This window comes from Triturus cristatus, chromosome 4_1 (assembly GCF_964204655.1).
Source record: "Triturus cristatus chromosome 4_1, aTriCri1.1, whole genome shotgun sequence".
In the NCBI taxonomy this organism is placed as follows: Eukaryota; Metazoa; Chordata; class Amphibia; order Caudata; family Salamandridae; genus Triturus; species Triturus cristatus.
Window position 1 is genome coordinate 547,150,712 of NC_140585.1, and position 25,588 is coordinate 547,176,299.

General features: G+C 49.1%; 2 protein-coding genes across 3 annotated transcripts in view; both read left to right on the forward strand.

Moving 5' to 3' along the window:
- Positions 1-25,588, forward strand: part of LOC146855208 (glioma pathogenesis-related protein 1-like) — a 588,956-nt gene that overhangs the window by 459,529 nt on the left and 103,839 nt on the right. The window lies entirely within an intron of this gene.
- The window catches only part of LOC146855209 (uncharacterized), a 28,076-nt gene continuing 8,242 nt past the window's right edge, over positions 5,755-25,588 (forward strand). For both annotated transcript variants that reach the window (XR_014981289.1, XM_085652855.1), the window contains exon 1: positions 5,755-5,982. Coding sequence is in view for 1 of the 2 variants with exons in the window: in XM_085652855.1 (XP_085508981.1) it covers positions 5,823-5,982 (160 nt within the window). In the remaining variant the exon portion in view is untranslated. The remainder of the gene's footprint in view (positions 5,983-25,588) is intronic.

Genomic DNA, 25,588 nt, shown 5'->3' on the forward strand with positions numbered 1-25,588 from the left:
ACAACACGCACACACTTTACCCTGGGACACAGCGGTAAAGTGCGCAGAAACCCAAAAATCACTAAACCACGTCATCAATGAAAAGCAAAAAGTTTCGGGGTGAACCTGCCAGAAGGGCCGGGTCCAACAGTCTTCCATACTTCTTCGCAGCTGTGCTAGATATTAGGGTTGACGTAATAAAGTGGGTAAAGTTTAGCAAACTATCTCAAGTCCCGTAAAGACCGTACTCTAATTGATACTATTTATTCCTCCAATGGTAAGGCTATTTACAAGGATCTGGACATTCTTAAGGAATTTATGCTTTTTTACAAAGACCTTTATACCCAGGAATCTCCCCCTTCCACCTCCCTCATTCAATCTTATCTCAATCACCTTTCAACCCCTTCTAATAACCACCTTAATCTTTCTGATCTTGAAACAGATTTATCCCTTAGTGAATTATCCACAGCTTTAAACGTCTTGAAGAAAGGGAAGATCCCGGGTCCAGATAGTTTTTCAGTTGAATTTTATTTACACTTCTCTAACTTATTACTTCCCAAACTTTTAAATCTTTTTCATTAATTTTTTCTCTCTGGCAAGACAGAAGGCATTTTTCAGGAGGCCACGATTTGCCTCATACATAAAGAAGGATGGGGCCCTATGTTTTGTTAAAATTATCGCCGGATCTCTCTGGTTAATGTAGATTACAAACTGTTCGCAAAAGTACTTGCTTTGCGACTAGACCCTCTTATGCCTTATTTGGTGGGTAAGGAACAGTGTGGCTTCGTTAAGGGCAGATTGACTGTGGATAATTCTCGTCTCTTTCTTAACGTTTGACCAAAATCCCTTCTCTTTCCACATCCTTGGTGGCCATTTCTGTCGATGCTAAAAAAGCATTTGATAGGGTTGACTGGTCCTTTTTATTTGCAGCCTTAAAATGGCATGGTTTTGGTCCCAAGTTGATTCACTTATTTCTTTATTATATTCTGCCCCAGAGCCTTGGTTCTCGTCAATGGTTGTCTTTCTTCTTATTTTCCCCTTCAAAGTGGTGTCCGCCAGGGCTGTCCTCGCTCCCCCTTCTTTTTGTCTTTGCTCTTGAACCTTTCTTATCTTCTATTCGCAATATAGATTCTATGGTGAACAACATTTAAAACTCTCCGCTTATGTGGATGACATTCTCCTTTTCATCTCCAATCCCGAAACCTCCATCCCTCCTGTATTACATGAATTCACCTCCTTTTCCCTTGTTTATGGCTATAAAATTAACTCCGACAAAACAGAAATTCTTCCTCTCACAAAATGTTGTCTTCCACATTCCTTCTCTTCCACCGGTTTTGCATGGAATAGTTCCAAAATCAAATAATTAGGTAGGAGATTCTCCAATTCCATCGCCTCTTCTGTCAAATTAAATATGATTGAGGTCCTATCTCGAATTGACAAACTTTTCTCCTCTTGGAATCCTCTCTTTCTCTTGTGGTGGGGCCGGTTAGATTCAATTAAGATAATGATTACTCCTATATTGATTTATGCGCTTTCCATGCTTCCTGTCCATATTCCTGCATGTTATTTCAAAAAGATTGATTCTCGCCTTTCCAAGTTTCTTTGGAAAAACAAAAAAGCCAGGATTTCCGTATCTCTTCTTCGTAAGCCAAAATCTAATGGGGGTGTGAATTTCCCTGATTTTTGCATTGATCATAAATCCTTTTGCCTTCGTCAGGCCTCGAAATGGCTACTCTCCGAACTTTCTCCTTTTCCCCCCTGTGGCTTTCCATTGAGCGGACTCTACTATTTCTTTTTTTTATATATATTTTTATTGAAACGTATTAATAAACTTGCTGATACCCTTTGACATTTACAGATCTTATTGAGTGCATTTACATGGCAGCATGTTAAGCGATACAGAGTACAGATGTGATTAAACGTCCCGCCTTCCATACATCAGTTAGTTCAGTTTTCACCCCTAGGTTACCCCTGTGGTCTCGTGATAACTGGTGCGGATTAGTCGCTTAGCTCTGGGTCGGAATCCTCTGCTGGGGGGGAGCAAATATTGCCTCGAAAAGCATTCCATATTCCCCACACCCGTGCCCACTTTCGGGGACAACCTCTGTGGATGAATACAGCCCTCTCCGCTACCATTGCCTTATCTAGGTCATGTCACCAATGTTGGTGCAGGGGGGCAACCTGTGCTCCCCAGCGTTGCGCTATATTGCGCTTAGCCAGTGTAATCCCTAGTGTTGCCCAAGCCTGCGCCACGTGGTTAAGGTCCGTAGGTTCCCAGATGTTGAGAAGGCATCGCCGGGGCTACAAGGGGACCTCCACTCCACCAACCCGGGTGATAGTAGCCAGGACTGCCTCCCAGTATTGTACTATAGTAGGACAGTCCCATATTGTGTGAAGAAATGTGCCCAGTTGTCCACATCCCCGTAAACATAAAGGTGTCTCAGCCTGCCCAATCCTGTGAAGCGTCGTTCTAGTGTGATATGTTCTGTGCAATATTTTCAGTTGCACAAGCTGGAGACGGGATGGGATTGCCACCTCCCGTGGGGATGCCAGGGCCTCCTCCTAGTGGGCAAAAGAACGATGGATTTAACCCAGATCTCTTGACTGGGGGAGAATGTATGCATTGTCAGCATTCCGTCCATCATTTGTTTGTTGTAACGCTTTTCGCCCTAAGTGGGATGGGTATTCCCAGACGTGGGACCCGTGCTCACTACGCCACTGGAGTCAAGCTATCCTGGCTGATGACGGCTGATAGCCAGAAACCGGTCCTAGGATGCTTGATTCCGGTCCAGGGAAGACATGGCTTGGCAGTTCGGGCTGGACTGTTCCCATGAGGCACAAGGTCAAGACTGATTTGCATATGGCCATGTCTAAACTGGGGTGGTGTAGTGGGCAAAAGAACGATGGATTTAACCCATATCTCTTGACTGGGGGAGAATGTATGCATTGTCAGCATTCCGTCCATCATTTGTTTGTTGTAACGCTTTTCGCCCTAAGTGGGATGGGTATTCCCAGACGTGGGACCCGTGCTCACAACGCCACTGGAGTCAAGCTATCCTGGCTGATGACGGCTGATAGCCAGAAACCGGTCCTAGGATGCTTGATTCCGGTCCAGGGAAGACATGGCTTGGCAGTTCGGGCTGGACTGTTCCCATGAGGCACAGGGTCAAGACTGATTTGCATATGGCCATGTCTAAACTGGGGTGGTGTAGTGGGCAAAAGAACGATGGATTTAACCCAGATCTCTTGACTGGGGGAGAATGTATGCATTGTCAGCATTCCGTCCATCATTGGTTTGTTGTAACGCTTTTCGCCCTAAGTGGGATGGGTATTCTCAGACGTGGGACCCGTGCTCACTACGCCACTGGAGTCAAGCTATCCTGGCTGATGACGGCTGATAGCCAGAAACCGGTCCTAGGATGCTTGATTCCGGTCCAGGGATGACATGGCTTGGCAGTTCGGGCTGGATTGTTCCCATGAGGCACAGGGTCAAGACTGATTTGCATATGGCCATGTCTAAACTGGGGTGGTGTAGTGGGCAAAAGAACGATGGATTTAACCCAGATCTCTTGACTGGGGGAGAATGTATGCATTGTCAGCATTCCGTCCATCATTTGTTTGTTGTAACGCTTTTCGCCCTAAGTGGGATGGGTATTCCCAGACGTGGGACCCGTGCTCACAACGCCACTGGAGTCAAGCTATCCTGGCTGATGACGGCTGATAGCCAGAAACCGGTCCTAGGATGCTTGATTCCGGTCCAGGGAAGACATGGCTTGGCAGTTCGGGCTGGACTGTTCCCATGAGGCACAGGGTCAAGACTGATTTGCATATGGCCATGTCTAAACTGGGGTGGTGTAGTGGGCAAAAGAACGATGGATTTAACCCAGATCTCTTGACTGGGGGAGAATGTATGCATTGTCAGCATTCCGTCCATCATTGGTTTGTTGTAACGCTTTTCGCCCTAAGTGGGATGGGTATTCTCAGACGTGGGACCCGTGCTCACTACGCCACTGGAGTCAAGCTATCCTGGCTGATGACGGCTGATAGCCAGAAACCGGTCCTAGGATGCTTGATTCCGGTCCAGGGATGACATGGCTTGGCAGTTCGGGCTGGATTGTTCCCATGAGGCACAGGGTCAAGACTGATTTGCATATGGCCATGTCTAAACTGGGGTGGTGTAGTGGGCAAAAGAACGATGGATTTAACCCAGATCTCTTGACTGGGGGAGAATGTATGCATTGTCAGCATTCCGTCCATCATTTGTTTGTTGTAACGCTTTTCGCCCTAAGTGGGATGGGTATTCCCAGACGTGGGACCCGTGCTCACAACGCCACTGGAGTCAAGCTATCCTGGCTGATGACGGCTGATAGCCAGAAACCGGTCCTAGGATGCTTGATTCCGGTCCAGGGAAGACATGGCTTGGCAGTTCGGGCTGGACTGTTCCCATGAGGCACAGGGTCAAGACTGATTTGCATATGGCCATGTCTAAACTGGGGTGGTGTAGTGGGCAAAAGAACGATGGATTTAACCCAGATCTCTTGACTGGGGGAGAATGTATGCATTGTCAGCATTCCGTCCATCATTTGTTTGTTGTAACGCTTTTCGCCCTAAGTGGGATGGGTATTCTCAGACGTGGGACCCGTGCTCACTACGCCACTGGAGTCAAGCTATCCTGGCTGATGACGGCTGATAGCCAGAAACCGGTCCTAGGATGCTTGATTCCGGTCCAGGGAAGACATGGCTTGGCAGTTCGGGCTGGATTGTTCCCATGAGGCACAGGGTCAAGACTGATTTGCATATGGCCATGTCTAAACTGGGGTGGTGTAGTGGGCAAAAGAACGATGGATTTAACCCAGATCTCTTGACTGGGGGAGAATGTATGCATTGTCAGCATTCCGTCCATCATTTGTTTGTTGTAACGCTTTTCGCCCTCAGTGGGATGGGTATTCCCAGACGTGGGACCCGTGCTCACTACGCCACTGGAGTAAAGCTATCCTGGCTGATGACCGCTGATAGCCAGAAACCGGTCCTAGGATGCTTGATTCCAGTCCAGGGAAGACATGGCTTGGCAGTTCGGGCTGGACTGTTCCCATGAGGCACAGGGTCAAGACTGATTTGCATATGGCCATGTCTAAACTGGGGTGGTGTAGTGGGCAAAAGAACGATGGATTTAACCCAGATCTCTTGACTGGGGGAGAATGTATGCATGGTGAGCATTCCGTCCATCATTTGTTTGTTGTAGGGCCTCCTACCAGTCTTGGTCATCCATGTCCCCCAATTCTGCCCGCCATTTCTCTCTCAGGGTGTGTGTAGGGTCTTTTTGATTGTTCACCAATTTACGGTATGTGAGAGAGATAGCTTTTTAGGTCTCGCCTAGGCAGCGCTTGCGCTGTCTCGTTGAGACATTCAGTATACACTATAGTGTGGAAGCTTCGTGGAAGCTCCACCCGCTCTCCGCCCATCATTTTTATTGGATTGTGTCTTAAATTCTGCCTTGAGATTGGTTGTAGGCATGTTAGTCCCTCCTTATGATGGACATGTCTTCATTTGTGTCCTTCCACGGCTATTGGCCCCTTTACTCCACAGACTACTTTCTTCTGTGCCTCCCCCCTTCCCTCCTGCAGTCTGATGCCTTCTCGCACCCCCCCTTTTCCCGAGTCCTATTGCAGTGCCAATGCTTGTTTTAACAGAAAGCAAAGAAACTGCTGTACCGACTAAAGCTGTTGTTTGTTTTAACAGTTGACTCCCTGGAGTATCGCAGTGGAACAAGCAGTGATGCGCACGCAATCCCTGCCTTTCGATTTTCAGGGCATTGCGTCTCTTCGGCATTGCTGTATTGTAGCATGCAGTTTACAGTGCCCCGGGGGCACAAGCAGGGACCGACTACAGTGCTCCTGTATAGCCTGCGGTGCCCCCGGGGCACAAGCAGGCATCCACTTCGGTGTGCTTTTCTTCTGGTAAACGGGAACACGAAAAGAGCGAGTACGGCAGACGTGGACACTAGTAAGGCTTTTATTTAAGCTATGTGGTCAGTCGAATTGTGTCTCCCTAGCCTACAGCTCGATATGCATGTATTAAATATCGGTATTAAATAACATATCTGGGTTAAATAAAGTTTTTTTTTCATAGTGTTCGGCCAATGCGTTAACATTTTGAATGAATTGGTCCTCTAGAAGGGCAAAACTCATTTTGGGGGTACATCAGGTTCAGCAGACGGGGACTGGCGGCGACAACGCATCAAACGCTCAGGTAAATATGAAATGTGAAGAGCAGAGCGATGCTTCCAAGTTCACCCCAGAACACGAAGAGCAGGGCGGTCCAGGGTAGGAGCAGCTCTGAGACGGCTCTGGCACTGCTCAGCATCAGAGGGAGAACAGCAGGCTCCCCGCTAAAGCGAGCTGTGGCTCTCTGGGAGCAAGATGTGCCCTGTGCGCTTCCCAGTCACTCAATGCACACTTTGCATCTGAAGAGCTGCCACCAATTAGCTTAACCCTAAAAAATAAAGCAGCTTCCCGTGTTTTTTGTGCAGTCTTTGATAACACCAAAAAATCAATGAATGCATTTTTTCCAGTGCTGACTTCCGAAAGAGCCTCTGTGTAAAGAGATCACACAATTTTAAACGTATTTGTCACACGCTATCAGAATAAGCAGTAGGGTGATTTGCATATAATAAACAACCTGCTCCCTGGCAGAGGGTATGGCAGCTTGCTTGTGTTGTATTCTGTGTGTTGTCCACTGTATTTCTCTCGTGCCTTGCAATCAGCTGGGCTTTCTAGAACGCCCAGCTGACAGTTAATTTTGTCAGTTGCCAGCGGAGCCCGACCTCTGCGGTCGCCGCCCCTGCGTTCTCTCCATTCTTTCAACCTGTGTTGGTCTACAATAAATATAAATTTGACTGCACCTTTCCTGCATCCCATCCGTTGTCTCGTCTTTACAGTTTATGTTTTCTGTGAGCCTGGCAGTATTGCAAAACAGTAGTTTGTGCCGACCTTTAGGACTCAATCTACTAGCTACACCTTCCTGATGAGGCCCAGCATGCCAAAACCAGTTTGTTTAGTTTGGGTCATGACTCACACTATTCCTTTTGTGGCAGAAGAGGTGCCACAAGGCTGAAGCCAATTTAGGATTGATTTTGTTCCTATTCGGAGACGACATTGCCAGCAGGTCGAGCTGAACTGCTTATAATTTGGGCAGGGCCAAGGCGGAGGTGCATAACGTTGGCCCTTGTCTGTTGTGGTACATGGAGCTAAAAATATGGACTGGAATGTGGCTGACTGCCTAAGAATAATTTAAGGTTTCCACTCATAACCTTTTTTTTTTTCCGTTTCTCATAATATATATATTATGTACACGTATGTCACACTTCTTACCTGCAACATTTGACTTTTGAAAATCACATGTGACGTACGCTTTCACTCGCTCAAAGCTTAAGTTTGGTTTATATCAAGAAAAACCTTTGCCATTGGTGTTCTTTAAAAGATAGCACTAGCGTATCTGTGTTTTAAACCGATGCCTTTTATTCACTCCGAGAGGAAACTGACAGCTGTTTATGACATGCAGTTAACAGTTTTTTTATTAAATCAGCATCACAGAACATATTTACGGTTAGAATAATAAATACAAAGATGTCGAAATCATAGGCTTACAGGGGCCGCAGGACTAACTGGATTTCGGAATATAAAATAGGGATTTGCATTGATTACATTTACATAGTGAAAATAATTTGCATCGTATGTTATCTTAAAATTGTGAGTGATAGACGATTTAAGAGCATCTTAGATTTGTAAGTCAACCTCAGCCCATACTTCAGTATTACAAGAGGTTTCAGTCGCACAATTAAGAGTTTTCAGAGCTTTTATTTAGAAAGAAATATATGGCAATGCATGGTAGACTTGCAGTCAGTATGCCAGAAATGCTTTAAATTGTAATGCTTAAAAACCACGTAAGTCTCCTATTCATAATATGCATTTGCCAGAAATAGTCACGAGCCATTATAGTGTTGACTCAACATAGTAAGGAAGAGGGTCTGTACAAAGAGGGATGGGAATTTTTCATATAAACATGACTTAATGTTCCCTGTTTTGCTGAGTACATCTTACAACAAACCATGCCGTTCAGTACCTCTACCGTGTGGGTTCTGTTGTACGCTGTGCCTGCTGTCTCAAACGGCATCTGCGTCAGAGGTTGCTTGATGTACTTGGAATACACTAACCCCCGGCTAGCTGTTCAGTCTTAAGAGATAATTTGGGACAACTTTAAGACTGATTTGCAGATGGTGGGTCCTCTTCTCTAATGCCACAAATTAGTAAAGAAATATTGTATGAAAATTTGCCTAGAGTACCTACTTCAGATGACTTCAGGTTTATCTGTATTTGTGTTTCTCAATAAGTCACCTAGACAGATGCGCCAAAAACAGTTTAGATGATGCATACATTTACAGCAGTGTACTAAGGAGAAGGTTATTACATTGGCCACCATGTCATAATATGCACTAGTCTAGGCAGCAATGGTAATAGGTTCATATAATGAATTACTTCATCCTTGTTATTTTAACTTTTCAACATGCAGTGTTTTCTTTTCGCCCCAGTTGTCCCCTTTTCTCAGATTCGTTCCATCTATGCTTCATTTCCCTCCTTTCTCTAACATGCTTTCTGTTCCAATTCCTTTCCTCTTTCATTTCTTTGGTAGGTAAAAAACATTGTCATTTACAATGCCAATACCTCTAACTTTCCCAAATGCGAGATCAATTTGCATTGCAAATGCTTGTTTGGTGAGGTGGTCTGTGAGGAGGCGGTCCTCAAGGGTGAGGATTCAGGGAGATCGTCCTCTTGGGGTATGGCTTTGGTGAGTGCGTGTTTGATTTGTACATATCGGAACTGTTCCGAGTCAGCCATTTGATATGTTGTGCGCAATTGGACAAATGTTACCATCTCTCCCCTCTTCCACAAGTCCCCCACCCTGGAGATTCCAATAAGGTCCCAACGAGTGAAGCCTTGGCTGTTTCGAAGCATGCCCAACCTTGGAGTGTCCCAGAGAGGCGTGTGCTGGGTGAGTACCCCCTCCCAACCGAGCGCGCGCTGTGCCATATACCAGGTGTGTACTGTGTGTGCAGTTGGGACAAACAGTGTGCGTATCCTGGCCTTGTTATAGAGCACCCCCAGGAGTCCATCCGTGCCAAGGGCATGCTGGTCAAAACGTAGGGCTGGTCCCTCCTGTGGAGCGTGGAGCCATTGGTTCACTACTATGAGTTGAGAGGCCCAATAGTACCATTTTACATTGGGCAGGGTAATCCCGCCATCGTATCATCCCCTGGTGAGTTTGGCCATTGCTATGCGGGGAAGTCGTCCGTCCCAGAGGATGAGGCTCACCTCCTCTTCGATGGATTTAAAATAGGAGGGAGGGACTGGGGTTGGCGTATTCTGGAGGGCGTACAAAAACCTGGGGAGGGCCATCATTTTGAACAGGGCCGCTGGGGCCAACAGCATCAGGGGCAGTGAGTGCCAATATTTTCGTCGCTTCTAAGTCTCCTGAGAGGGGATAGGAGGTTATGCTCGTAGAATTGAGTAGGATTTGGAGTGATGTAAATGCCCAGGTATTTAAACCCGTCCTGTCCGAGTTGAATTTTCACTCCTCTGGGGAGGCGCGGGGGGGATCGTGGAGAACGTACATGACCGACTTCTCCCGATTGATCATGTACCCAGAAAAACGGCCGTAGGATGCACAAATGTCTAGCAAGCAGTTGATTGAACGGCTGGGGGAAGCCATGTATAACAAAATGTCATCCGCGTGGAGGGAAATGCGGTCCTCCCACCCCTCTGTCCACCTGAGTCCCCGTATCACTGGGTCTCCTATGATCCACGCCGCAAGTGGCTCAAGCACCAGGGCAAACAAAAGTGGGGAGAGGGGGCAGCCCTGCCTTGTCCCGCGCCCCAAGGGGAAGTCGTCGGACACTCGCCCATTAACTACTACGTGCGCCAAATGCTGGGTATAGAGGAGCCGGACCCAGGCAATGAACTTGGGGCCAAAGCCAAAGTGGTGTAGTACTGCGAACAGGAAGGGCCATTCCACTCGATCAAATGCCATACTGGCGTCTAGTGATAGGATAACCGCCTCCTCTCGGACAGTCGTCCTGCGAGCCATTACTCCGTGAAGTCGTCGTAGGTTCATTGCTGTGTTTCGGCCGGGCATAAAACCGGATTGGTCGGGGTGTATGAGGGACGCCAGATGTGGCTGGAGCCTCGTCGCCAGCATTTTAGCTAATATTTTTGCCTCTACATTAAGGAGCGAATGGGATGATAGGAGGTACACTGCACTGGGGGTTTACCCGGCTTTGGAATTGCCACCAGGGTTGCTATCCTCTAGTCTCTTGGGAGCACTCCCTGTTCTAGGCTGTCCTCTTACATCCGCAGTAAGTGGGGCCCAAGTATGTTCACTTCCCTTTTGAAAAGCTCCACAGGGATAACGTTCGGACCCAGTGCCTTACCCGGCTGTAGCCCTCTGCTGGCCGCTGCAATTTCGTCTGCTGTGAGTGGCACATCTAGCGCTTACATCTCAGGGTCTGACAATGTAGGCAGACGTATGTCTTTAAGAAAGGCCAGGTTCTCTTGCACGGTAGCGGTCTTGGCGGGTGTGTAAACTGTCATATAATGTTGTGCAAAGGCTACAGCTATGTCATGTGGGTCCGTGATGTCTTCCCCGGATGTCAGGTGTAAACGAGCCACTCAGCGACTTGCTCGCTCCTTTTTATCCAGCCAGGCTAGAAGCTTGCCGGCCTTATCCCCAACCTCATATATAGTGTGCTGCGTTTTCTTGACTCTGGCCTTGGTGTCTTCCCACGTGTGGTCTCTGTAGGCCTGCCTAGCAGGGGCCTAGTGTGTGAGCCGTGTCATGGGTAGGGTCATTTGTGTGTTCGTCTTCTGCTCGGCCAACCACCCGTTCGAGTTCCTGCACCTGTCGGGCCCCGTCTCGTTTATGTGAAGTGATCAAACAAATGGCATGTCCCCGCTTGACAGTCTTTTATGCTTCCCAGAGAGTGGTGGGGGAGGATACTGAGTGCGTGTTGTCTTGAAAATAGTGCTTCGTGGTTTTATGGAGGTGTTTCCCTATGGCTGGGGCTTTCAAATATCCCGGATAGATGGGGTATATGCGCCTCCTCTCTCTGCAGTGCGTTGTGTATGTAACTAAGATTTGGGAATGGTCAGAAATCCCTCCGGGGAGGTGTATGATCTCAAGGACATTTTCCAGGCTCGATTGGGAAGAAAAGATGTAATCAATTCTGGACATACTGTTGTGGGCTCCCAAGTGATCCGTGTAGTGGTGTTCCATAGGACGTCCACTAGCCCTAGTGCTTCCGAGAAAGCCCGTAATGGAGTGGGGTAAGACCCCTGAGCTCTCCCTGGGAGCCTATCTAAGGCAGCGTCAAGGACAGCATTAAAATCGCCCCCCATGATCAATTCCCCAGGGGGTAGTGAAAGCAGGAATTTACCCAGGGCAGAGAAGGTTGTACCATGAAGTTCTGGGGGAATATAAACGGCGACTAAGTTGTAATCTCGCCCTTCCCACTGACAAGAGAGCTTTTCTGGATTAGTATCCCCACCCCTTGTGAGCCAGAGGTGAACTCGGAGTGAGCGACCATCTTAAAACCCCATCTGTCAAGTGCTTTGGTGGTGGTCCCTACTAGGTGCCTTTCTTGTAGGAAACTCACTGAAGGCACATGTCTCTTAAAATACTGTAATATAAGCCCCCTCTTGATTTTATCACAGAGGCCGTTCACATTCCAGGATATCGGAGTAAGGGGGGGATGAGGCTTGTGTATGTCCTCGGATTGCGAGCGTGTGGAGTCAGCAACTACGTCCCTTGGAACATCAAGGTGACTGGTAGGCATCGGAACGGTGTGTGAGAGGCGCTGGGTTTTGAGTGTGCTAGCCCTGAAATGCACAGCATCAGCATTGGATGGAGAAACGGCAATAAAAGAAATAACAAATATCCATGACTAATTGTCAATAAACTTAAACAAACAAAACATTTAACCAAAAAACATTCCTCCTTCCCCTCCCCCTCCCTGCCTCCCTGCCCAGCGGACCCAGAACTACCCGCCTCCCCAACAGATCAGGGTGCTTGGGTCCCAAAACTAGTACTTACGTGAGGGTGAGAGATTGTTCATGATCTAAGATGCCCCCTCTTGATAGTGTCACCAGCAGTGGCTAGCGTCGGTCTTGGAGTTGGAGAGGTCACCACTGTACAGACAGCTTGTGCAGCGTTTGAGCCTGAGAAGTGAGGTGGCCATCGATTAGCACAGTTCTTGCTTAGAGAGAAAAGAGTCAGTAGAGAGGTGCAATGTCTGTGGCGTTCCTGAGTACATGTTTATGCCTCCTTACTCCCCTTTGTCGCTCGACGTCGGTGATCTTGATCTTCGTGACTCGCTGAGCCGGTGATGCTGCTGGGATCTTGGTTTATCGGATCGTGTTGCTGGGCGCCATCCCTCCAGCCAGTCCCTCACTTCCTCAGGCGTGACAAAAAAACTGTTTTTTCCCTCCGCTTCGACTTGCTGGGAAGAGCATTGAGTACTTGAGCTCCCTGGTCCGCAGTTCCTTTTTTTATGTCTGGGAAACTGCGTCGTTGTTTAGTGACAGCTGGGTAGAGCGTGACAATGGAGTTCTCTATACGAATTGGTGGGGCTATCCTGGCCACCTGTAGAATTGCATTGCGATCTCGAAAATTGAAGATGCATGCCAGAATTGGTCTAGGGGGAGCACCCGGTCGTGGCCTTCCTCCCAGCACGCTGTGAGCTTGCTCCACAGAGAAGAAACTAGATAGTCCTCGCGGTTGGAGCTGATTCTGTGTAAGATCTTTCACGAAGAGATCCAAAGCAGGTCCACCTGCCGTCTCTGGCACGCCAATAAGTCAAATGTTATTGCGTCGCGAGCGACCTTCTTGGTCGTACAGTTTGGCTAGGATAAGTTTATTGTCCGCTTCCAAGTTGTGTACCTGATGTTGCAGTGTGGCTGTGTCTGTGGAGAGGGTTGTTGTGGTGGATTCCACCTCTGTTAGTCTCTGTGACAATTTTGAGAAATCCGCCCGAATCAGGGAAATGTCTGTTGAGATTGTGCCAATAGATGATTGTACCTGCTGAAGGGCGGCCATTATATCCACCAGCATGACTGCGTCAGGTTCTTTAGAAGCTGGGGCGTCTGCCTGAGCCGAGTTCATTTGCGATTTTTCCGTCTGGTCTTTCACATACGCAAATTTTTCCAACTTGCCAATAGGTGCGCCTCTGGGTCCACGGCCTCCCATCACGGTCCGAGTAGCTGGAATTACAGCAGGTGCACAGAGGAAGGGCAGTAATCAACGCTGCCTGCCACGCAATAGGATATCGCGCGCGGCCTTTCGGGTTTCCTGTCCCGTCTCCTGCGGCCTAGCGAGCGGGCGTGCCGGCCGTGTGGTGCGTTTCCGTTGTTGACGCTAGTATAGGGCAGCGGGTAGTCAAAGAAAGAGTCTTGCCCCTACTACGATTGTTCTCATCAATGGGGCTTGTACCTGCGCAGTTCACCTTAATGTTACTGCCCTTGCTGTAGCCTCACACTGCTGTCGGGTTGAAGGGGAGTGCTTCCCTCAGCGGCATTGAGATTCCTGGTACCGTGGAAAATGACACCGCTGTCGCACTATCAGATCGTGCGCAGCGGGTAGTAATCACAGTTATTGGACGTGCAGGCGTCAGAAACACTGGTTCGGTGCAGGGAAGTTATTTGGGCCGTCCATCCTTCGCAGCTTCTGTGTGTATTTCTCTGGCTGTTACTGGTAGCGGTGGACCCAGTCTCTGGATATAGGGCTCACACCACTTCAGAATTAAAGCGTTGTGCTCTGGGGGTGTTGCGTGGGGGGCCCTTGATAAGTTAGGCCTTTACCGCTTCCACGGTTCACCGTTGGTCTCTGTGACACTGATTTTTGGGTCCCCTTTTTGGTTTGGGAGCGCGGCCGTGGGCTGCCGGCTCAAGCGTGGCCCAGGCTCCCAACCAGCCTGCGCACCAAGTTCGCCAGCTCCCGTAGCTTGCTATCTAGTCTTGGGTCTCCACAGGGATGCAGTCTGAGGTCTCCGGGTCCGTCACGCCACGCAGGCCCCCCCCCGCTGTGTTACACCTAGCCGCTCATATTACTAGCAGGGACCCCCCGCAGGATGCCGCTTTGCTGCCGCCCGACTCACCAGGGTCGGCAGCTCCATAGTAACGTGAGTCATTTTATGCCCCCCGGGCCTGCCAATCGAAGCACCCAGACGTCGCCGACGCAATGTCGCGCCCAGCACTACAGGTCCAGCTGAAGCCGCTGGTCGCTGGCTCACTCGAGGTCCCGACTTCAGCGTCGTCAGCAGGCCTCAGCTAATCAGTGCTCATCGCTCGGTGACGGAGCGTGCTCCAAGGCTCCGGATCGTCGCGATGGGATCTGCGGAGTTCCGGGGAGTAGTGACTTTCCAGCTGCGCCGTGCAGCTGCCGGATAATTGTGCGGGTTATTAAGAAAAGGGTTCTCTGATCACGGAGCTCTACAAGGCTACGACCATCTTGCTTGGCAGCAAGACACGCCCCCGGACTCTACTATTGCCCTTTTCTTTTAAGGAAGCTCTGGCCTTTTCTGCTAAAACCGCTATACCTCTCTTCCCTTGTTTAAACACACCTGTTCCCTGTTGAAACCGTTGATCCAACAAAAATCCGTCTCTAGAGAATCCTTTTTAGAATCCCCAATCTGGCACAACTCCCTTATTACTATTATTAATAGATCCATCTTTTGGAAATCCTGGATATCAAAGGGGATAATTTGGGTTAAGAACCTAGTTGATGGCTTCTCTCCATGCTCATTCCCCCAATTTCAAGCTTCTTTTCATTGTCCCCGCTCCTTTCTCCAGAAATTCTCTATTCTAGTGGCGGTTATTCTTGACACCTTCTATTCTCTTCCCTCTCTCCCTCCTCTCTCTGACCAAAACCCTCTTCTTAAGGTTCTTCTTCTTCTACCCAAAGCTTCTCTCATCTATGAACTTTCCTTTAGCTCCTAATCCTGACTGTACCAAAACCAATTTGCAAAGTACATGGGATGTGAATGGACTATCATTTTTTGGTACAAACTTTGGTCCTGCTCTCTTAAAATCTCTCGCTCTGCCTCTCTTACTCAATCTATATTTTTCCTTTACCATAGACTCTATTATACTCCTATTTCTATAGCTAGGTTTACTCACTCTACTGATACAAATTGCTGGACTTGTGGCTCTCCTAATGCTGATTTCATACACCTTCTCTTTCTTTGTACTTCAGTTTCTCTCTTCTTGGGGAAAGTATGGTCCTATATCTCTTACTTGTTTAACATTCTCATTCCTTATTCTATCCCTCTTCTTTTCTCTGGAAGTCTGTCTGATTCCTTAGATCTTCCCACTCATAAACATGGCCTTTTGGACCTTTTGTTAGCCTTGGTTGTCCAGCACATAACTCTTAATTGGAAATCTCTTACAAAGCTTTCTGTCCAACACTGGTGGAATAGTATATGTCATTTTCACCGACTTTATATTGCTTTTGCCTCCTCTTGTAAACCGATGGTTAATAGGGAGCTTTTCTGGTTGCCACTCACTACTTATTTAGACAAAATAGCAATAACAAATGATTCTCGTTTTAATGCAGAAAATTTTAAGCCTCCTTAAACATTGATTTTCTCTGTTCTTTTCCTCTAACCCTTGTTGGCCTATTGCTTTTTATTTATTATATTATAATCATTGTTCACATTCCTTTGTAAATATGCAATATTATATTTGATCAATTTGTAAGAGTTGCCCCTTCCCCCTCCTCCTCATCCCTTTTTCCCTCCCCCCCCTTGATTACTTATAAAATTTAAATAACTTTCTTTTCTCTTCTCCCGCTAGCAATTTTATCGTTTTGTTTCACCTTAATATGTTATTCTCTGTATTACTGGCCTTTTCTATTTTTTGTTAGTATTTAAGTAAAGCTTTTTTAAACAGAATTTTTTTTGTGGTATTCTTAGTTAACTTTAACTTTAATTTTCAGGTAAATATTCTATGTTGGTTTTAAATACATAGCGGTATTTCTCAAATGCATGGTCTGTGCTGACGTGAAAAGTCCACAAAGGGCTCCCAGCATTCTGTCTTATGTGACCTTGAGGAGGACTGCCCTGATGTCAGAGACAGTGTCAGTGAATGAATATGATCGCCCATAGTGTTCAGTGCAAAACACCTTTGAGGGCAGAATCAGGGGGCAAATTAGGAAAATGCTCTTGAGCCAGATTGATGCTGATAAATAGCTATTAAAGAGCAATAGCATAAGGGGCTATATTCATGCAGCATGTTAAAATGCTGTGCACAGTATGTAAAGGGCATCAGCACCCAGTCGCAGTACAGAAAGCATTATTATGCCAATACAATGCATAATCAATATAACGTGCTGCTTTAGCATTCATCTTGCATGACCTTTGTTCTAATGACAATTAATAGAATGCTCTTTTCGATCTACCCTAAATTAAAATCAAGAGAAATCAGACATTGCGCTACCAATACTGAAGCTGAGTTGAGCTCCTTTCTGCCATTCTTACTCTCTATCTGTTTTTTGTGGAACTGTCCAATAAATAAGCCGAAGCAGAGGAGCTTCTTGTTCTGATACGCCACGCAATTCTCCTTTGGTTTTGTGTAGCAGCGACTTTGCCTCTCTCACTCGCTCTCTCATGGTCTTGGTCTCTCTTGCAGCCTTCCTAAGAATGCATTAATTTAAGCTCATTCAATGATTTTACTTGCTTGTACAAGCCTGTATAGGGATTTACGCAGTGCCTCTCCTTCCTAGTTCTCAGTGAAAATGTGTTACGACACTTCATGCTAACCCTCTTCAAAGCCATTCTCATTATGTATTACTGTGTAGCAGCCAGTATTCTGTAAAGTCCCCCTCTGCAACAGAGCTGGCTCTGCGGAAGAGTTGGTCTCTATTCAGATGACCGTAGCTCTCAGTAGGGTGAGGGCCCTGTAAAGAGCACAGAGTTGGAGAGCCCCCCCGGGCAGGTTCCGTAGTGTACACGGATCCTTATAGAGCGCTACCTTTCTCATCTAGAAGATAGAAATGATCAGTATTAGGAGGACATGGTTGTGAGCACGCGGTCAGGACTCTGTGATGTTAAGGCAAGGCACTGTGCAGGAGGAGAGTGCTCTCCAGAGATACTCCCATCAGATTACCTGGTGATGCGCTGAATGCCCTTCGCAGCTTGTAAGGGCTGGAATTTTCAGAGCATCTGAAATATATAATCAGTGACAGCTAAATAAAGGAGGAGGTAAAAGAGTGAGAAGGGAGGACTAGGTGGCAGGAGAAATGGTTACAGGGAAGGAGTGAGCTGGTGACAAAGGGGGAGGGAGAAGGTGCAGGAAGTGTACTGGAAGTGCGTTACAACAACGAGAATATGAGGTAGAATTGTTCCTATGTACCTTTCTCTGTTGCCCTGTCTCTAGTTCATTTACTATGACCATTCTGGACTTTTCTTTTTTTTTAACCTATTTAAAACAAAAGTTCAGATTTAAATAAACTATAACTTAAATCCTATGACAGTTGGCAAGAGAGATGATGCAATGCCCTTTTGCTAACACCTTAAGATAAAAGTTGCGCTTGCCCATCTGGTTATTGAAGTGGAGATGTCATAGATCATTAGAGCTAATCTGTGGCGTTCCTTGGCCCCTCTGTCACTAATAGAAAAATCATTGTTCAATTTTACGACCCACCATTTTTTACCTTCACCAGTCACTACTGCTTCAGAAACAATTTTATCCACATGGAAGGTAGTTCCAGCGCTTGTTTTCAAAGGGACCACTCTTTTTTTAAACAATTTTTATTGAAAGAAATGTACACCTTTAGCAATACAGGCTTCATCCTCATAACACATTTCGTTATCAAATCTATCATCGTACATCACTATTAACCGTCTTTTGTCCTTGCGCCTATCATGTTCACACATCCTACTGTCTGTCCCATCTTCTCTCCCGTACTCCTGTCGTGACCTCCTCTATAGTGCAATGTTGCCCATCCTTTATTCGCTTAGTTCGGACTCTGAGGCCGACCGAGGGGGTTCACATATATTACCCCTGAATGTGTTCCATTTTCCCCAAATCCGCTGCCATCTACGGGGGCACCCCCTGTTGCTACACATCACCCCTTCCGCCAACATGGCCCCGTCTAGATCCTGACACCACCTCGTGGGGGAGGGGGCTGACTGCGCCCCCCCACTGTTGTGCAATGTTTCTTTTTGCTAGTGCCATACCGAGGGCCACCCAGGTTTGGTCGGCGCGGTTAAGATCCGTGGCATCCCACACATTAAGCAGACACATCCGTGGCTCCGGGGGGACATCATGCCCGGTCACCCGGGAGACTGTTGCCATAACCTCCCTTCAGTATAGGGCGATGTCAGGACATTCCCATATGGTGTGATAGAAGGTGCCATGCAGGCCGCATCCCCGCAGATAGAGCGGAGATACTGCCCTTCCTATTTTGTGAAGTGTGGGTCTCGTGTAATATACTCGATGTAGTATTTTAAGTTGCACCAGCTTTAGTTTTGATGGGACCGCCACCTCCCGCGGAGACGCAAGTGCCTCCCGCCATTCATGTTCGTCCATGGCTCCCACCTCGATCTCCCAGTTCCTTTTAAGGATCTCTGTAGGGTCTTTTTGGTGGTCCACCAGCTTACGGTATGTCAATGATATAGCTTTCTTTGTCAGGTGGTCCGTAAGCAATCGATCCTCAAGCGGGGAGGATTTGGGTAGTTTAGTCCCGCTAGGTATGGCTCTCTTCATTGCGTGTTGTATTTGCAAAAATCGAAAGTGTTCTGTCCGCGTCATCTGAAACTCTGTCTGCAGCTTCTCGAAAGATATAATCTCCCCTTTCTTCCAGAGGTCGCCGACCCTGGAGATGCCTATGAGGTCCCATCCAGCAAATTCTTTACTTAAGTGTAGCATACCTATCTTAGGGGAGACCCACAACGGCGTCTGCTGCATAATCACCCCCTCCCATCCCAACCTTCTCTGTGCCATGTGCCAAACCTGAATGGTGTGTGCTGTGGGGCCCGTCAGTCTATTCTTCTTGGTTTTGTCGTATAGGGCGTGGAGGACTCCCATTAGTCCCAACAGGTGCCTGTCTATACGTAAAGCTGGGTCGTCTTGTGGCATGTGAAGCCATTGATTGACTATTATGAGCTGGGAGGCCCAGTAATAGAGACGTATGTTAGGCAGAGCGATTCCCCCATCGTACCAACTCCGCACCAATTTACAGAAAGCTATTCTGTGAGGTTTACCCTCCCACAACAGACAGCCCACTTCTGCCTCGACCGATTTAAAGTACGATTCTGGGACCACCGTGGGCGCGTTCTGCCGTGCGTAAAGGAAACGAGGTAGAGCCATCATTTTGAACAATGCCGCTCTCCCCAGCAGCGTCAGCAGAAGGGAGTGCCAGTGCTTGACGTCGCTCTTTAATCTTTTCAAGGGAGGAAGCAGGTTGCGTTCAAGGAATAGTGCCGGATCAGGCGTGATGTTTATGCCGAGGTACTTGAAACCCTCCCTTGCCACCGATATCGTCACACCCTTAGGGAGCCGTGGTGTGGTCCCATGTAGGACATAAAGAACTGATTTTGCCCAGTTGATCGAGTAACCTGAGAATCTACCATAGGATTCGCAGATGTCAAGTAGGCTACCTATGGATCGCTCCGGCCGTGTCAAGTATACCAAGATATCATCCGCGTATAGTGAGATACGGTCATCCCAGTTCTCCGTCCATCTTAGCCCCTATATAACTGGATCCTGTCTTACCCATGCCGCCAACGGCTCCAGTGCTAGGGCGAAGAGCAGTGGGGAGAGAGGACACCCCTGTCTCATTCCTCGCCCCAATACAAAGTCTCTCGAGAGTCGGCCATTTACCACCACTTGCGCCAGAGGTTCTGTATATAGCAACCGCACCCATGAGCAAAATTTGGGCCCGAAACCAAACTTCGCGAGCACTGCGAAGAGAAAGGGCCACTCCATTCGGTCGAAGGCCATAGTCGCGTCCAGCGAGATAATAACTGCGTCTTCGTGGATGTAGGGGCCACTGGCCAATATGCCGTGCAAGCGTCTCAGATTCATTGCAGTGTTGCGCCCTGGCATAAAGCCTGACTGGTCTGGGTGGATCAGTGTTCGCAAATGGGGCTGTATTCGGGTCGCTAATATTTTAGCCAATATCTTGGCTTCCACGTTGAGAAGTGAGATAGGTCTGTAGGAGGTACACTCGTGTGGGGGCTTCCCGGGCTTCAGTATCGTGACCAATGTTGCGACCCTTAGGTCACGGGGAAGTTTGCCTTCTTTCAGACTGGCTTGATACATTTTCAGCAAGTGCGGTACCACCGTATCCGCCTCCCGTTTGAACAACTCCACCGGAATCCCATTGGGCCCCAACGCTTTCCCCGACTGGAGGCAGTTAACCGCTAGGGCGACCTCCTCTACTGAGAGATCTTTTTCTAGTGCCAGTGCGTCTTCCGATGTCAGTCGTGGAAGTTGTATATCTTTTAGGAATATTAAATTATCCTCAGCGGTAGTCGCCACCACAGAGGTGTACACCTGCTCATAGTGATTTGCAAAAGCCGTCACTATGTCATCAGGGTTCGTCACGACCACCTCCGAGGTAAGTGTGAGCCGTGCCACCCAACGGCTGGCTTTCTCTTTTTTGTCGAGCCATGCTAGCAATTTGCCCGCTTTATCCCCATTTTCGTATATTGTATGTTGTGTTTTTGTGAGACGCATCCGGGCTGTCTCCTCAAGATAGTCTCTGTATGCTTGTTGAGCGAGGTTGCGTATGTGCGTGTTTGCATCGGTGGGGTCTCTGGCGTGTTCTCTCTCTGCCGCGGCCACTGTTTCCTCTAGCTTAAGAACTTGATGTGCCGAGTCCCGTTTATGGGCTGTGATTACTGCGATGGCCTGTCCGCGTAGTACAGCTTTATAGGCCTCCCATAGGACGATGGGCGAGGAGACAGACTGTATGTTCTCCTGGAAATAGTGTTTCGTCGTTTTATGTAATGTTTTTCTTACGCTTGGGACCTTCATGTACCCGGGATGGATCGGGAAAGTACGTCTCTTTCCCGGGAGGCCTGAGGAATAGGTGAATAACATCGGCGAGTGATCCAATATACCCCTGGGAAGATGTTTAATCTCCTGCATTCGGTCAATACAGGTAGGGGAGGTGAGAAAGTAGTCAATACGTGAGAGACTGTTGTGCGCGCTAGCTTGATGTGTGTATTGACGATCTGTGGGGTATCTCATGCGCCAACTATCCAGGAGCCCCATTGCATCTATAAACTCCCGCAATGGCGAGGGAGCTGCACCCTGTCCCCTAGGGGGGTGCTTGTCCCACTCCCCGTCCACCGTGGCATTGAAATCGCCCCCTACGATCAGTTCCCCAGGGGGAAGGCTCAGAAGGAAACCTCCCAGAGCCGGAAAAGCCAGCGAGTGCAGTGCTGGGGGGATGTACACCGTAACGAAGTTGAAGTTGCGTCCCTTCCATTGTCCCGACATCGCCGCAAATCGTCCCTGGTCGTCTGTCCATGTCCCGGTCACCACCAAGGGGCAGCCTTTACGGAGGAGGATCCCCACTCCCCTGGAACCGGAGGTAAACTCCGAGTGTGCTATCATTTTAAAGCCCCATCTATCAAGCGCTTTCACGGCCGTGGCGACCAAATGGGTCTCTTGTAGGAGAGCCACGGACGGCGAGTGTCTCTTGATGTATTGTAGCACCAACCCCCTCTTAATCTTGTGACCCAGGCTATTTACATTCCACGATAACACGGTCAACGGGGCGGCCGTGACCTGTCGATCAATCTGTTGTACACTCGCCGTTGTCATGATATTGCTTGTATTGCGTGTGTGTGCACCCATGCGTCTCAGACCAATCCCGCGTTGTATTTACCCATACAAACTCAAGGTGTCTGCTGAACAATGAAAAACAAAGAAAAAACAAAAAAACCTTAAAACAATCCACTAAGAAGAAACCACCCCCTTCCATCACCCCCCTCCCTGCTCCCCTGCCAGGCGGATCCCCAACTACCCGCCACCCCAACATAGCAGAGTGCTTTAATCCCATAAACAGTACTTGCGTGTAGGGGGGGAGAAGTCAAAGAGCTGTTGCAGTTCTCCCCAACCTCAAAGACAGTCTTGCAACCATGATCGCTGTGCATCGTCTCGATTGGTCCTGCTACCCTTATCCATCGTGAGCCGAATCTGTGAGGGAGGGTCGCCATGTCCATGTCTTCCTCGCTTAGTCAAGACATACCTTGTGCTAGGCTCACCACCTTCCATCGTCGTCGGTCTTAATGTAGCTTCTCGCCCTATTGCTCCCCGGCATGCGCACTTGCAGGATTTGACTCCTTCCGCTCCCTTCCGGATAACTTAAGGTCTTTCTCCTCATCATTATCTTGTCGTTGTCGCCTCCTTTGTCGCCCGTTACCCTCCACTCGCTGCCAACCCTCAAGCCAGTCATAGGCCTCCTCCGGCGTTTCAAAGAAACACGTCTTCCCATCCGCCACTACCCTCAGTTTTGCCGGAAACAGCATTGAGTACGGAAGCCCCCTGCTGCGAAGTTCCTTTTTCACCTCCATGAAGCTTCTTCGACGCTGGGCAACCGCCGCCGTGTAATCCGGAAAGAAGGAGATCTGGGAATTTTGAATGCGTACTGGCGGCGCCACCCTCGCTGTTTGTAGGATGGTGTCTCGATCCCGAAAGTTGAAGATGCGGGCCAATATGGGTCGAGGGGGCGCCCCAGGTTTGGGCTTGCCCCCCGGTACTCTGTGCGCCCTTTCCACGGAGAAGTGGGTGGAGAGCCCCCGTGGCTGAAGCTTCGACTGTATGAGCTCCTCTACGTAAAGGTCCATGGCGGGACCCCCTTCGCTCTCGGGGACCCCCGTGACGCGAACGTTATTCCGCCTGGAGCGCCCTTCCTGATCCTCCAACTTTGCCACCATAAGTCTATTTTCAGTCTCCAACCGACCAACTCTCTGGAGCAACGAGGCGGTATCTTTAGTGAGGGTTTTCGCCACCTGCTCCACTTCTGTCACCCTGGCGGTCATTTTTGAAAAATCAGCCCGGAGGAGGGAAACCTCGGTGGACATCGAACCCACCGTGGATTGCACCTTGGTAAGAGCTGCCATGATATCCTCCAGCGTAACCTTGGTTGTTCCCCTGGAATCCGGGGTCCCATCCGACAGTTCCTTTACGCTCCGATGGGCCATACAAGTCTTTGGCGAATGCATATTTGTCAAGTTTTGCCTGTGCAGTCGTGCGCTGGCCCCTGCCCCCCATCTTCTCCTGGTCCATTCAGTTCTGGCAGGTAATCCCCGTCGCCTGCCACTGGAGCCGATGCCCAGCTCAGCCTCTCGGTTTTCCCTGTTCGCTGTGCAATAACTGGTAGGTGGGTTCTGGGGCCTTCGCTGCCGCCCACCTGCCGCTAGAAGCAGATCTTTTCTTTCTTGGGGTTCGAGTCTCCCCTTGCCGGAGATCCTGGGTGTCACAGCGCCGCCGGAGTTCCGCGCCTGCCAACGCTCGTCGTCTCTGCTCTCCTGGATCCTTCCCACGTTGGTTGGGCTGGTGGAGGCCCTTCACCGAATAGCGTTGGGATCGCAGCCCTGCCTGAGCGCCGCCATGAACCCCCACGTACGGTTCTCAGTAAATCGTAGGGGCCCCCGGGAGGACCTGACCTCCCCCCCCACCTTCGCAGTCCGGGCCAAGCTGTTTATGCGCCCTCTCTCTGCTGCCTGGCGTGTGGCCTCCTGCGTCTGGGCCGGCCCCTCTGTTTGTGCTCCAGGGCACACTGCTCGCCTATGCCAGTGCGATCTGTCCTGGTATCTTCACCACTCCACCGGCGATGCGCCCCCTTCAGGCGTCCCTTCCCTCCCCCCGCCGGGCCTCACCTTCAATATCCGGGTTTTCAACAAAAGACAGACCCCGGCTGCAGGTACTTGGCAGGGCCGCTCTGTCTCGCGCTCCCTCCGTTGCTTCTCGGGTCCCGGTGGGACACAGTCCATAGGGGCCACAGAGGGGACCGAGCCTCGATCCCCCCTCACACCCTCAGGGCCCAGTTATGTGTGCGCTCCCTCCTTGGTACCTGGCATTCGGCCGCGCGTGACTCAGCCGGCTCCCTGTGGTCACGCGTCCGGGCACCCATGCACCGGTGCCGATGCGGGCGTTTCTGGTGTAATCACCACCGGGATGCAGGCTGTAAACACCCCCGGCGTCTCCCTCCTCCGCCGCTGCTTTCCACGTTTTTCCAGGCCGGCCACCTCACGTCCCCCGCCGGTCCTCACCGCGAGGGTCAGGGTCTTCAGCAAATCCAGGCCCCGGCTGCAGGCGCCAGACAGGGCCGCGTCCTCCCGCACACCCCACGTCCCTTTCGGGTCTTATTGCGGACCTACGGCCGGACCGGACGATGCCTCCCGAACTCCGCTGCCGATAGCTGTCTTTGGGGCAGGATTTGTGCACGGATGAAGTGCCGGATAGTCAGGGGAAACTCCGCCGCTCTCGGAGCTCCTCTATTTCGCGGCCATCGTTGTTGGCTGCAGGCCACACCCCCGAAAAGGTCCACTCTTGATTGTTATTTTAGTAAGGAATCTTTAGCGAGCATTCTCGTGTAGTTCCTATAAAACTTATATAGGATCTGCGCATTTAGACAGCATACACTGTAGGATTGGTGTCAGACTGATTCTAGACACCCCCACCGGGTATGTTGGCCTGTGAACCAACTAGCTCACAGTGCCACTAGAAACCCCTCTTACCAAGGAGAGAATAGTTCTTGGCAACTATCAAACATGACAACCCTGATCTCTCAGGACCGTGGAAACAGTGTACTACTTTTCGCTCAGTCACTTGTGCTCACTTAGTCTCTAAGAGATACACAGAATAAACGTTATGGACGTTTTTCAATAAGCATTTATTGAACAGTCGTTATTCTAGTATAAAATAGGTGTGCTGAAACAACCACAAGACAGCAACAGATATAAATGATTAGAAGCATTAAGAAAGTAAAAGGATGGTAGATTTCTACCATTTTGCTACAACCATGAATACAGGCAAGTATATAAAATACATGACAATAAAATGCGTACTCCTATGATGCTACCCTAACTAGATGTACCTAAGTGTACCTAGAATGTATGTAGGTGTTGAGCCAAGAATCCCCCTAGGATAAAGACAACCCCATTACCTGAAGTGAGAGACTGTGGGACCTTGTCTTGGTCTCGATTGAACACCCCGCAACGGATGTTAGACCACTGCGAGCTGGAGTATCTGCATGTAGGAACCTCAGCGTCTCACGTCAGTATGTCGGACGTCCTGATCTCCTCTGACTATCTCAGCAAGATGTGGTGTTTATATACCCAAAGGTATGCCCAGGGGTTCTACCTTGCTGTGTCATTTGTCGGACTTAGGATGACGTCGGGAAAGAACCTTGTACATAGTTATTATGCAGGAGATGGTAGTCCTGCTGAGAATCCAAGAATCCTCATGCATAATGTATGAGGCTATTGCTCAGGGAAAACCCCACGTTCAGTAAGCAGTACTGTAACTAGGTAAAGGGTCAGTCATAT